The following is a 13,482-nucleotide window of genomic DNA, read 5'->3' on the forward strand; positions in this document are numbered from 1 at the left end:
AGCTTTGTTCTCTTATTACCAGCATCGGCACTCCCTGTTTTCTGTCTGCTAGAGTACTGAATCCTCTTTGATGATATGTGTTAGAAAAAAAAAAAAAGTTCACATTTGCAGTTCAGACTAGAAGATCAGAAGTAAAAAATGATTGTTGCAAGGGCACCTGCCTGGCTCAGTCGGTGGAGTGTGTAATTCTTGATGGTGGGGTTCTGGGTTTGAGCCCCAGGATGGGTGTAGAGATTACTTAGAAATCAAATCTTTAAAAAGATGATTTTTGCAAGTAATTATACTAAAGTGAGAGAGAGGATAGAGTAGCTATTCTTTTCTAACTTTTCAAAAGCTACCTACAACAGAATTGCTTGGGTTCTAGTTTAAAACATGGATTCTGGAAGCCTATTGAAGACTCAGTCAGTATCTCTCAGTGGTGGGCCTGAGGCTGTATTTTAACAAGTTTCTCAGGTGATTTTCACCCATGCTAAGGTTTGAGAAACCACACCTTTGTTGCTTAGATGTTGTTTTCAGTGTTCCCCAAAGCCAAGCTAGAATTTCTAAAATGTTAAGAATCCATTAGGAAATCACAAAGGAAAAATCACATTTTCCTTTATAACTCTTACAGTGTTGTCCTCATTTCCACACTTAACTGCTTGAAACACCAACCAACAAATAAAAAATTGGAATCAAAGTCTTACTAATCTTACAAACTAATAATGAAATGATTAAAGATATTAACATATTGTTATCCTAACAATAGAAATAGTAATTGAGATTATGAATTATAATATAAAAATAATGTTTACAGGGGCACCTGGGTGGCTCAGTGGTTTGGGCTGCTGCCTTCGGCTTGGGTCATGATCTCAGGGTCCTGGGATCGAGCCCTGCATCGGGCTCTCTGCTCCGCAGGAAGCCTGCTTCCCTCTCTCTCTCTCTGCCTGCCTCTTTGCCTACTTGTGATCTCTGTCTGTCAAATAAATAAATAAAATCTTAAAAAAAAAATAATGTTTACAGATATGATGTCCAAGACACTGGTGCATTCATTACCATCCCACTCTCAGAGAAGGTAACTGAGGCCCAGGGAGATTAAATAACTTGCCCAAAATCACACAGCTCATATAGGGTGGTGCTAGGAACAGAACACAGACAGAAAGCCTTGAGAGCATCTGGTCAGGTTTTTACATTCCAAGATGCCTGGTATTTGAAAAGTTAATAAGAATCCCAAATTTTATATATTTTTTTTTTATAGAACAGAACTGAAACTGACCCGGAAGGCAGCCTATGTGAGATACTTCAATAGCTCAGCCTTCTTCTTCTCAGGGTTCTTTGTGGTGTTTTTATCTGTGCTTCCCTATGCACTGATCAAAACAATCGTCCTTCGAAAAATATTCACAACCATCTCATTCTGCATCGTTTTGCGCATGGCAGTCACTCGGCAATTCCCCTGGGCTGTACAAACATGGTATGACTCTCTTGGAGCAATAAACAAAATACAGGTAATGTACTTAACATTGCATCGTATGCAATGATTTTAGAACAGTTTTGAACTTTTATAGCAAGCACACTCTCTGGAAATGAAGTCTTGGTCTTGGGCTGGTTCGATGCACAGGATTTCCTATCTTGATATCTATGTGTGGTCTAATGAGACCTTGTGATGAAGCCCAATGAAATAAATGAAGGCCTGTGAGATTCTCTTAAATCAAAGAAGTTGAAGAAAATACTATTTCTGTATTCTGGAGAATTTTTTTTTTAAGTAATCAACCAATAGATCAGTTCTAATGAACTTGGCGAATGTGCAAAAAATTGACCAGGAAGTTATAAAATATTCTAGCTAAAACTAAGAGTATTCACCTTAAACTTTTGAAAAAATTTTCAAAATACTTTCCAGAATGTAAGATAGATGAGAATGGCATTTTATGTCACACACTGGCAATGCTGATGTAGCTGGTAGCTTGGAAGAGAAGTTCTAAAGCCCTCAGGTGATTATACCCAGTATATGGAAAGCTAATTGAATCACTAGCATGAATTTCTGTGTGGTTATAATTTTTATAATTAATGTACAGATCAAAAATGTATTATTATACTTTTTTGATATTCATTTAAATATTTAACCAGGAAAAAAAGCACTGTGATAGAAGGAAAAATGAGGGTGCAGCATGAGCCACTTTTAGGTCATTCTGCCATTATGTAATCTTGGCCAGACTTTGCCAGTGGTTGCCCATGGACCTAATTTTGGGCTTGAAACTGTTTCTACTTGATCTTTAAATTAAAAACAAACAACCTATTTGCATTAGTTGCGAGCATTTAAAAGTTGGGGGATGTTACATATACAATAAATTTTATCTTCTTTTGAAGAATTGGAATATGTAGGAACTGGGTCCTCTTTCCTTAAAAACTGTGGCAACTCCTCCCTCAAAGGGGACTGCCCTCTCTAGTTCTACACAGTCTCTACTCAGGCACCCTCCTTAAGTTTATCTTCTTGAAAATATGTGAGTTTGAGATCTCCCAGTTAGACTAATTGGAGAATGTAGTTCAAAACCATAGCAGCCCTTGGACTAATCTTATTTCGTCTGTTAACCCTTCTCAAGTGAGAGAGAGAGAGAGAGAACATGAACATACATACAGACTCAAAGAGAGAACACGACAAAGACCGGGAGAGTCAGTGAACAGGAACACCGGCAGAGAAACAAAACAGAGAAGAAGAGAGAAACCAAAACAGAGATAGTGAGTGAGAGAAGACTAGAGGAGAAAAAGCAAAAGTGAGGCAAGGAGCAGGCTGTCCTCTATACCTGCTGCAGTGAGAACTTCAGGATATAGCCACTTAATTCTTCCTGACACTCCCACCTTTCCTCATAGAACCCTACCAATGTCTAATAAAGCCCTTCTTTTAGAGTCAAGGTTCTGATGCTTTCAAATCAGTTATATCAGATCTTCATACGTTTACGTAACCCAGAGAAGTGATGCTGTCGATGCTTCTAATAAGGAGGGTGTTGCAGATGTGAAGACGTTAGCTTTCTGTCTGTCCTAATGTTGAATTGAGGTACATTGGTGGGTAACTCAGGGAGGCCTTATAAATTTATCACTCAGGTTCATATGTAAGAATGGAAGGAAGAATCAGTTGTGTGTTACAATCTAATGTATAATACCAGTTTTATAAAATAGCACATGTTTTAAAAGTGCCTTTCAAATGTAATAAATCCAAGTGCTTGGCAAATTAACTTTAGAACATTGTGAACAATTATTTTATTAAGAAGTAATTTCTAATATATTCAGTAATCTTCATAAAATCCAAATACAGAATACAGAACCATCAGAGTGTAAAATAGGTGTAATAATGCAGTAATGCTATTCTAGTTCTACAATATGTTTTTGCCTTCTTTTGTAAACAGGATTTCTTACAAAAGCAGGAGTATAAGACGTTGGAATATAACTTAACAACTACAGAAGTAGTGATGGAGAATGTAACAGCCTTCTGGGAGGAGGTCAGAATTCTTTCTTTAATTGTTTGCTCTAAATACTTCAACATTTTCTCCTTTGTGAATCTGGTTTTCATCCTAATAGGCAAGAAAGTTAGAATGATAATTGAACTTGTAGCTCTGGGAGGGAAGCTGCTACTTTTCCTCGATCAATTACAATTGGGAAGTGATGCCAGCCTCATAGGTTTGGGAGCTCAGCAAGAGCAGGGCGTGAATTCTAGCTCTGCCATTTCTTCTGTGTGTAATCAATATCAAATTACTTGTGGAGAACTTGGTTCTCCAGCCATAAAATGAAATATTAATATTTCCCTTGCAACCAGTGCCTGGTTTCTTGCAAGTTTGTTGTGAAGCATGAAGCGTGAAGTGGTCAGCAGAGTACCATGCACATAATAGTTCCTCAAGAAATGCTCCTTTCTGTTTTGTCATTTTCCTGTCCAGCGTGCTTGCAACATAGTGGTCTACATAAAGATGTTGGAAAGACACATGCCTGTGTTATTTTCTATTTTTACTTATTTCCATTCCCTCTTAAAAATTCTCTTATATATCTCCAAGTCAGAAAAATATTATCAAGGATATTCAGCCTCTCAAGAAGGAATATTTGATGATTGAGAACACCTCTTGAGTTCCTATTATCATTTATATCTGTAAAGATAGGAGTAAAGATAGGAGTAAAGATAGGAGTTTATGAAACCACTATCCTATTTCTACATTTTCCAAAATATCTGAAACTGGTTTTATTTATATAAGCTGCTTGATAGCCAGGACTACACTTTACTTCATTTCTGAAGATACAGATTAGAGAATAATTCTTTATCTGCTTAGCAAAATTGTTTGTGGGAAAGTGTCATGTCAGAAAGGGATCAGATTGATTTTACTTCTTTGTTTTTAGGAGTTTCAAAGGCCATTCTAGGCATGACGGGAAAATAAGAAGTTTAACATTTCCCCCCACCCCCAATTTCAGACAAAATTGTTTCCCTGCTTGCTGTGAAAATCTTCCATTTCCCTCTTCTTCCATCTTATAAAATAGGTGGCATGTTCAGAACCTTACTCTGTGCCAAGACCTAGGATAAGTGCTTTAAACGTGTTGTTTCATTTAATTCACTTAACATTCCCGTGACCTAAGTAATTTACTGATAACAAAATGGAAGCTAAGAAAGGCTAAGTTCCTGCTTCAGCTCACACACCTGTCAGAAACTGAAGCCAGAATTTGGACCCAGAAGTCATAGTCTACAATCCATTCACCCGACTGTTGCTTCCCATCTGGCTATATCCTTGTCCTTCAGTCTTTATCACCTGCCAAACTCCGGATACTTTTTGATCATATTTGCTCAGGATAGTGGTGCTTGTTTGCAAATGTTACACTCTGAAATCTTGTTCCCAGCCCAGAATTTCCTAACCGTTCAGCTCTGTCTCTAAATCCTACCTGTACTGTAGTCTTTCAGGTTCAAGGTTTCTAGTTTCTTCAGTGCTCCCTTTGGACCCTGCCTGTTTGAACATCTGCTTATTCCAAGACCAGTCATTTCAGTTCTTCTACAGCTCTCTCAATTCCACTTTCCTTCCACTGAATCCTTTGCTGCAAAACATTACTTTATGGACCTTGGTGAAGTAGGTGTTGGGAAAAATAACACACCTCCGTCATTTGTAAGCTTTACACTGCTCTTGTTTCAACCTCAGTGGGGCTTGTAAACCTTCTTGGGAAATCTTTTCATTTGTCTTTAGTTAATTTTCTTTACCATTTCCCCAGAAGCTATTCCAAATTTTTACCACTTTCCTGAATCCCTACTTCTCTCATTATCTGCATGGCCTTTCCTCCTACGAAACAGAAAGAAAGGAGAAGCCATTATCATGTATGAATGCTTCTAGCTTCCTGTTCACCTTCGGAATTATGTGTTCCTCTTTCCTTCATGTCTATGAGAAAGACAGATGTTTCCCCCCGCCCTTGACTGAACTATTACGACCTTGCTTCATCTTCTTAGAAGAGGAGGCCAGCAGTCCTCTCTCTAGAGGCTTCAATGACTTCTTTCAACTGACTCCTTTTCCCATTCAAATATTTTCCAGTTTTTTAAAAAAAAGTCTTCTCTTGTTTTTGCCCACCCAGCTTCATCCTCCAAACCTTATTCCTCTCTCTGTCCCTGTGTTGCCACAATTGTTGTCATTTCCTCTTCTTTCATGGGTTTCTCCCTACTGCAGTCTGGATTCTGCACTTGCCAACCCAAGAAAACAGTTCCTTTCTTCTTGAACTGATGACTTAGCTTTAGTGTAACCACTGTCTCCATATTATTTTATCCTCAGCTCACAACTTCTACCTCTTCCCTGCTGCTTCCATGGTGATGGGCACTGGGTCCCACTTAGGTTTTCTTTTAGCATTTCATGCTCTCTCTGGGTGACTTCAAGCTCAGGGCCAACTGACATCAATGTGCTGATGGTCTTAAAGGCAAATTTATGGCCCCAGCTTCTTTCATTACTTCTTACATATATTTTTTGAATTTCCTGCATGCTCCTCAAGCACTTTACATTCACCACTCACCAAATTTGACACACCTGCCTCTTCCAGTGTATTTGCTATTACCTTTGCTGGTGTCACCATTCACCCAGTTACCCAAGGGGCAAGTCCTTGGTGAATTATATATGATTCCATACTCAGTCCAAACCTGGCAATGGGTAGAATTACTACTTACTTATTAGGAAGCTGAAACTTAGTTTAAACAACTGGAACAAAGATAACTAATTAGGGAAGAGCTAAAAGGTCAGCCTGTTTCTCTGACTCCAAAACCCTTTGCCACTCACCATACTGCTCCATATTTAAACAAAACAAAAAAGAATGACTGCTGCCTTACCATATATTGCTTTCACATGTATATGATCTCATTTGATACCCTCAACAACACCAGACACTGAAGTTCAGTATGTTACAATGACTTGTTAACTATTAGCCAGATACATGAAAATATGTCACAAGAATGGGGTAAAAACAAAGAATATCATAAGCATTTCATGTACAACTAAGGGGACATGTAAGCATGGAAACTCTTCAGTCTCATTAGGGAGAAAATGAATAAAAGTGAGATCAATAGTGAGATTCCATTTTCAACTATAAAACCACACAAAAAAAGTTAAAACAAGTCTAAAACCAAAAAATCAGTATTGTTAAGGGTTCTTGAAAATAAGCACCCCCATATAATTATTGATGAAAGAAAATTTAGAACTACAATTGAAAAGACTTGGACTTTCACATACCTTTTGCTCTGGAAACTCCACTTGTGGGAATTTATACCAAAAAAAAATGTGCTCTCCAATTTACAGCAAAGCACATGCAAATAGTTTATTCATACTCTTGGATACTATCTTACCACTAAAAATTAAATTAAACATAATATTTAATGGTATATGAAAATATTGATGACTTATTATAAGTCAGAAAAAGGGGATCACCACCTTATTTTTTCTCAATTTTGTAGAAAAATTATATATATTTTATTGAAATATAGTTGACATATTAGTTTTAGGTGTACAACATAGTGATTCAACAATTATGTACATTACAAAATTCTCACCATGCTAAGTTTAATAACCATCTGTCACCATACAAAGTTACTACAATAATATTGACTGTATTTGCTTTCCTGTACCCTTCATCCCTGGTTATATGTATATATTTATATATAAAATCATATATATTTATATATATAGGTAAGAAAGTAGAGGGATTTTTTTCTTTTAATTTTTTTTTAAAGATTTTATTTATTTATTTGACAGACAGAGATCACAAGTAGGCAGAGAGGCAGGCAGAGAGAGAGGAAGGGAAGCAGGCCCCCTGGTGAGCAGAGAGCCTGATGCGGGACTCGATCCCAGGACCCTGAGATCATGACCTGAGCCGAAGGCAGCAGCTTAACCAACTGAGCCACCCAGGCACCCTCTTTTAATATTTTTTATTTATTCATTTGAGAGAGACAGAATTAGCAAGAACACAAGCAGGGGGAGGGGCAGAGGGAGAAGAAAAGCAAACTCCCTGCTGAGCAGGGAGGCTGATGTGGGGCTTGATCCCAAGACCCTGGGATTATGACTTGAGTTGAAGGCAGACGCCTAACCAACTGAGACACCCAGGCGTCCTGAGAAAGGGGAGGAATTTCAGTTGAAAGGTTAAGTATTGTTTCTTCACAGTGGTAGTACTACAAGTGATTTCTATTTGTCCTGCTTTTTTGTATTTTCCAATTGTCTTGAAATAAGCATTTTACTTCTGTAAATAGAAGCAAAGATTATTAGCTACAGAAGCCTCCCGTTGGTCCAAGTGCTTATTGGTTAAAAGTCCCACTTTCAACAGACTGCATTGCCTTCAACAGACTGCATTATCCTTCTTACCAAGGACATCTTTTGTCATTTTGTCACAGAAATCTGACCTGGCCACTCACCATTTCCGAGACATATTCTGTTTCTTAAGCCTGAACCATTGTATATGCAGATTTGTCTTCCTGGAGCACCTATACCATTTATTTGTTGGTCTTGTGAGATCCCACTTCTATCCCTCCTCTCTCAGCCTGCATGTCATTTACTTGGTCGAGTTCCAGGCTGAGTTGCTTTCCCTCTGTAATGTACTCCTATAAAATTTGGTGTGATTTCCAGTTCTAGCACGAAGTGTGTTTCAGTATTAATATCTACTCATAGTTATTCTCCCATGTGGGATTTTTGAAGTGGTCTTTATTTTTTTTCTTAAGATTTTATTTATTTCAGGGGGCCTGGGTGGCTCAGTGGGTTAAGCCTCTGCCTTTGGCTCAGGGCCTCTGCCCCTCTCTCTGCCTGCCTCTCTGCCTACTGGTGATCTCTGTCAAATAAAAAAAAAAAAGAAAAGAAAGAAGATTTTATTTATTTATCTGCCAGAGATCACCATAGGCAGAGAGACAGGCAGAAAGAGCAAGGGGGAAGCAGGCTCCCTGCTGAACAGAGAGCCCAATGTGGGTCTTGATCCCAGGACCCCAAGATCATGACCTAAGCCGAAGGCAGAGGTTTAACCCATTGAGCCACCCAGGCGCCCCTGAAGTGGTCTTTAAGACAGAGGTGATGGTCAATAAATATCTGTGAGGTAAATAAATAAATAATGGAGGGCTCCCTGGTTGGCTCCTTTGGTTGATCATCTGACTCTTGGTTTTGGCTCAGGTAATGATCACAGGGTCCTGAGATTGAGCCCCGGGTCAGGCTCTATGCTCAATGGGGAGTCTGCTTGAGATTCTCTCTCCTTCTCCCTCTGCCCCTTCCTCTGCTCACACTCTCTGTTTCTAAAATAAATAAATAAATATTAAAAAAATGAATAACAAAATAACAAATGCCTTTGTCCTATTTTAAAAAGACTTTTTATTGTCTTCTTCTTAAAAGCTTTGCTTTTAGTTTGATTACTAAGGGGGATGTTAGCTGTCCATATCATGAAAACTCAAAGCAGTGGTCTCCAAACTTCATGGCTTATATTTGACCTAAAGGAATTTTGGAATTCTATGACACATAATCTCTGACACATTGTGAAGTTGACATAAATTCTTATGTAGTTTTAAGTGGTGGCAAGACATGTAATTCCTGTTTATTACATATTGTCTAATCATGTTAAATGGATTTTTGTCAAAACTTTGGCATTATAGTTTGGGTGCATTTAGTTTATGGAAAATAAATCAATTTATGAAGTCAGTTCTCATTATCAAGACTTCAGCTTGCTTTATGTCAGAAAAATTATCACAACCTTACAATGCAAATAATTAATATGTACCAACTAAATTTATTAAATTATTAAAAATTAAGTTATCAAAGAATTAGTTAATTAAAATGCCTTATCCTGCCACTCATTTCTACTATCTTATTCTAATCTTCGTAAGACCCACAGGTTGCCTTCAGGTGAAATGAGATGTTTCCTCCTTCAGTATTCCTGGCTTTGTTTCTATGGGACCCTCTTTCATGAAAAAATTATTCTTCTGTGATCCCTTTCTGTGGTCCTAGAAGATTTTAGACTCCAGGAAGGACAGCACAATAAGACTTAGGACTGAGGACAAACTCCTCTTCTGTGTCAAGTGAGACAAGTATGATTGTGAGCCGGAAAGTGGAAAAGAAGAAATGATAAACAGCAAGCGGATCTCAGGCAGATTGATTTTAGGAAGGAGTATATTTGGAGCCTGAGGATGTGGAATCGATTTCCTTAAGACTGTGTGCATGAGGATCTTCCTGATCAGTCTTTGAGGCTGGTTACTCTGGACTGAAGACTGCTCCCCTAAAGCTCCCCATGGGGCAATAGAGAAGCAGGGCACTTTTAAAAGGGAATTCCTTCCTCCCACTATTCTCCTGTAAGGGAACTCATCTGAATTATCTGGCAATCTCATCACATTTATACTTAATTACTACTTAAATGCTTTACGCTTCTTAGAAGAAGGTGCCAGTGGCATGTTAGAATAGAGGTCAGATTGGGTTGTAAATCACTCTGGCCAATTTAGTCATTTCATCTCTGAGTCACAAGGTCTATCGCTTTGAAAGAGGTGAATTGGAAAATCTACCTCCGATATTATTATTGTGCTGAGGATTAGATAACATTTATTTGCTCAGCCTATAGGAGAAGGTACATGTTTTCTTCAATATTAAATAAAGTTTAATTTAGGGGTGAGTGACAATCTAGGATATTGAGGTTATGTTTCTATTAAATGCTTTATTAAAAATTTCAGTGTTTCCCATCATGTACTCTAGAACTCATGTATATAATTACATGCTATAAAGTGTGGATCAGATGCCATGTGCTTTATGTGCTAATACATGAACCAAATACCTATTGTTTCAAAAATACCTATTGATAATACCTGAAAAACTTACCTTTGTATTTTTCTATATTTTTTTCAGGGATTTGGGGAATTACTTGAGAAAGCAAAACAAAACAGTAACGACAGAAAAATTTCCAATGCTGATAACAGCCTTTTCTTCAGCAATTTCTCACTTCTTGGTGCTCCTGTCCTGAAAGATATCAGTTTCAAGATAGAAAGAGGACAGTTGTTGGCAGTTGCTGGATCTACTGGAGCAGGCAAGGTAATGTCTTCTATTTCTCATCATTGAGAACTTAATTTGGTATGCATTTCTTTCTTTTTCTAGTTTGTAGTGTAAGAGGATGTATTGGAGAAATTCTAACATTGGTAATAGGAGAATTCTTGGATAGAGTGTCCCTTATAATGTAAATTATTCCACTGATAATATTCTTTAGTCTTTTTTTTCCTTTGTCTTATTTCCAGTGACTTTTTCTTCTGCATCTTTATGTGATACATGGCACACAACACAGTGTTTTTTTTTTCCACATGTTGATCTTTATATTTATTAAAAATGTTTTTCTTTTTTAAATTGGAACACAGTTGACAACCAGTGTTACCTTAATTTCAGAGGTACAATATAACGATTGAACACCTCTGTACATTACACTGTGCTCACAAATGTAGCTACCGTCTGTCACCACACAAAGCTATGCTAATATCACTGGATCTATTCCCTATGCCGTATCACACATCCATGGGGCTTCTTCATCCCATAACTGGAAGCCTGTATCTCCCACTCCTCTTTACTCATTTTGCCCATCTTCCCATACCTCTTCCCCTGGCAAACATCAGTTTGTTTGTATTTATGGGCATTTAAAATTTTTGTTTGTTTATTCTTTCTTTTGTTTTTTTAGAGTTCACATATAAGTGAACACAGTGTCTTACACATGGTGGACATTCAATAACTTTATTGAATAAATGAACTATTCATTTTTACCCATCTTTGGCATAGACATTTTTTCAGGGCTGGTCCAGGAAAATCATGGCATAGATTTTTACCTCGGAACTGCATAGGCAGAAGGTCCTTATTTGGTTGTTTTAGGATTTTAGGGAATGAACTCAGACTTGCTTAGGATTTATTATGAGGAAAAATTACTGACTAGGATAGCTTTTTGAAAGAAATACATAGGAATGTTGATTTATTCATTGCTGGTCAGCTTCCCAGTCCCTACCCCTATCCCAACTTAAATAAGTCAAGAATATTTAGAGATATGTCTGACAAAAATTAATAGGTTATAAAGCAAAAATAGCTGAAAGGTTAAACTCAGGGGTGAAAGGGAAAGGAAGGAAGGACCACTGAAGCTTTAAGATAAAAATGTATGTAAAAGTAGAAATTAAAAAACATTCTTGAAAGACATTCATTAATATCTAACATGGGAAGAATGATATATTTGGAGAATTTAATTTGAAACTTGGGAAACAAAATGCTGCAGAAAATAGTTGTTAAATTTGGTGTCCACAATGCTACTAATGCAATTTGGTTGTTTCTCTCTCCAGTTATGTTTTTTACATGTGAGACAGGTTTTTTATTTTATTTATTTACTTGTTTTTTTTTTTTAGAAATAGGCCTTTTAAATATAGTAGCTGTAGTTGTATATTTTCTTCTTAGGAGAACTTTTCCTCCTTTTAAGTATTATTTTTCCTTCTACTTCTTATATAGAATTAGTAGTAATTTTCACTATTAAAATAAAAAGATAACCATAGGAGGAGCTGTTCATCAGCAAAGTATCGATGATCTAAACAAGAATGTTTGCTGCTGAGAGGTAATTGTATTTCATGTAATTTTTAAAATTCTGTTTATATGCTTAGAGTTACTTCTTTGAAAGGTATACAAAAATAGATTTGGACTCAGAAATTACAAGACTTACCAACAATTAAATTTCAGGCAATTCTATTAAAAACTGATGAGCAGATAATCGCTGGCTGGAGTTGTATTTGCATCTTCTGAGAAGTAGCTCTGAAGACCAAGTCCAAGGAAAGGAGTGGTTCCTTTGGGATAAGTTTGAGGGTTTGGCAGCTCAGGCAAGGAGGGAGGCTTTTCATAGTATTAGGAATGGAGTATCTTATAATCTACCAGACAGAAGATCTAGCTAACATATAAGATTGAATAATTGCAAATATTAGCATTTGAAGTCAAATCCCATCTCACCCAGTTTGATATATCAAAAGCTCTCAAGATAACTGAATAATTCTTCTACTTGTGTGACTTAACCTAGTGTGTTTGCTGAGATTTTATAGCACAAAGGTATTCATCACAACATTGTTTGAATTAAAAAAAAATCAGAGGGACCCCTAAATATCTGTTATTAAGGAATCGATTAGACAAATTTTAGTGTAGTGATAGAATGACATGTTATTCAGTCAGTAAAAAGGATGTTTAAAATGGTTGTGAAGGACACGTATTTATATATTGTTAAGAAAGAACAAGTTATAAAATATTACATACATAATTTGTGTTTTTATTTTTTTTATTTATTTTTTATTTTTTTATTTATTTGACAGAGAGAAATTACAAGTACACTGAGAGGCAGGCAGAGAGAGAGAGAGAGAAGGAAGCAGGCTCCCTGCTGAGCAGAGAGCCCGATGCAGGACTCGATCCCAGGACCCTGAGATCATGACCTGAGCCGAAGGCAGTGGCTTAACCCACTGAGCCACCCAGGCGCCCCTAATTTGTGTTTTTAAAAGCATGTATATATATATGTGTGTGTCTGGAAGGACATTTATGGATAAAGTGGCTATCTCTGAGATTTTGGGTATATTTTGATGAGATCGGGCGTGTTCAGGGTGGTATGGCTATAGACAATTTGGGGTATGTTTTGTATCTCTAGATTTTCCAAAGTTATAATAATTTATATCTATATTAATAATCTATATTATTTTCTTTAAACACTAAGGTCAGGTTTAATTTTATCCCTCTTTCCTCTTATAGTTATCTAGACTCTGATGTTATATGATGTAATGAATCATCAATTGATTGATTTTGGGGTTGTTTCCAGAGTTTTGCTAACCCAAAATGACACTGAATATCCTTGCACACATGTCTTCTTTACTCTGTATTCCAAGGAGTATCTTAGTGCTTGATACAAATTTATTTAATTGAACAATCTTTGGGAAAACAGATTTTTTGTTCTAATCCACATTAAGTGTCTTTCATCTATGAGACCTCTGTGAATTGTTGTAATTAAGCAAAATTGGTATAA

The 13,482-nt window shown here is 36.9% G+C and overlaps 1 protein-coding gene across 3 annotated transcripts in view; it reads left to right on the top strand.

Annotated features, from left to right (window-relative positions):
* CFTR (CF transmembrane conductance regulator) overlaps positions 1 to 13,482 on the top strand; it is a 168,941-nt gene that overhangs the window by 53,230 nt on the left and 102,229 nt on the right. For all 3 annotated transcript variants that reach the window (XM_045062911.1, XM_004741906.3, XM_004741904.3), the window contains 3 exons: positions 1,235 to 1,481; positions 3,375 to 3,467; positions 10,323 to 10,505. In XM_045062911.1, the coding sequence (XP_044918846.1) occupies positions 1,235 to 1,481; positions 3,375 to 3,467; positions 10,323 to 10,505 (523 nt within the window). The remainder of the gene's footprint in view (positions 1 to 1,234; positions 1,482 to 3,374; positions 3,468 to 10,322; positions 10,506 to 13,482) is intronic.

Source organism: Mustela putorius, unplaced genomic scaffold (assembly GCF_011764305.1).
Source record: "Mustela putorius furo isolate JIRA1106 unplaced genomic scaffold, ASM1176430v1.1 tig00003845_pilon_pilon_pilon, whole genome shotgun sequence".
In the NCBI taxonomy this organism is placed as follows: domain Eukaryota; kingdom Metazoa; phylum Chordata; class Mammalia; order Carnivora; family Mustelidae; genus Mustela; species Mustela putorius.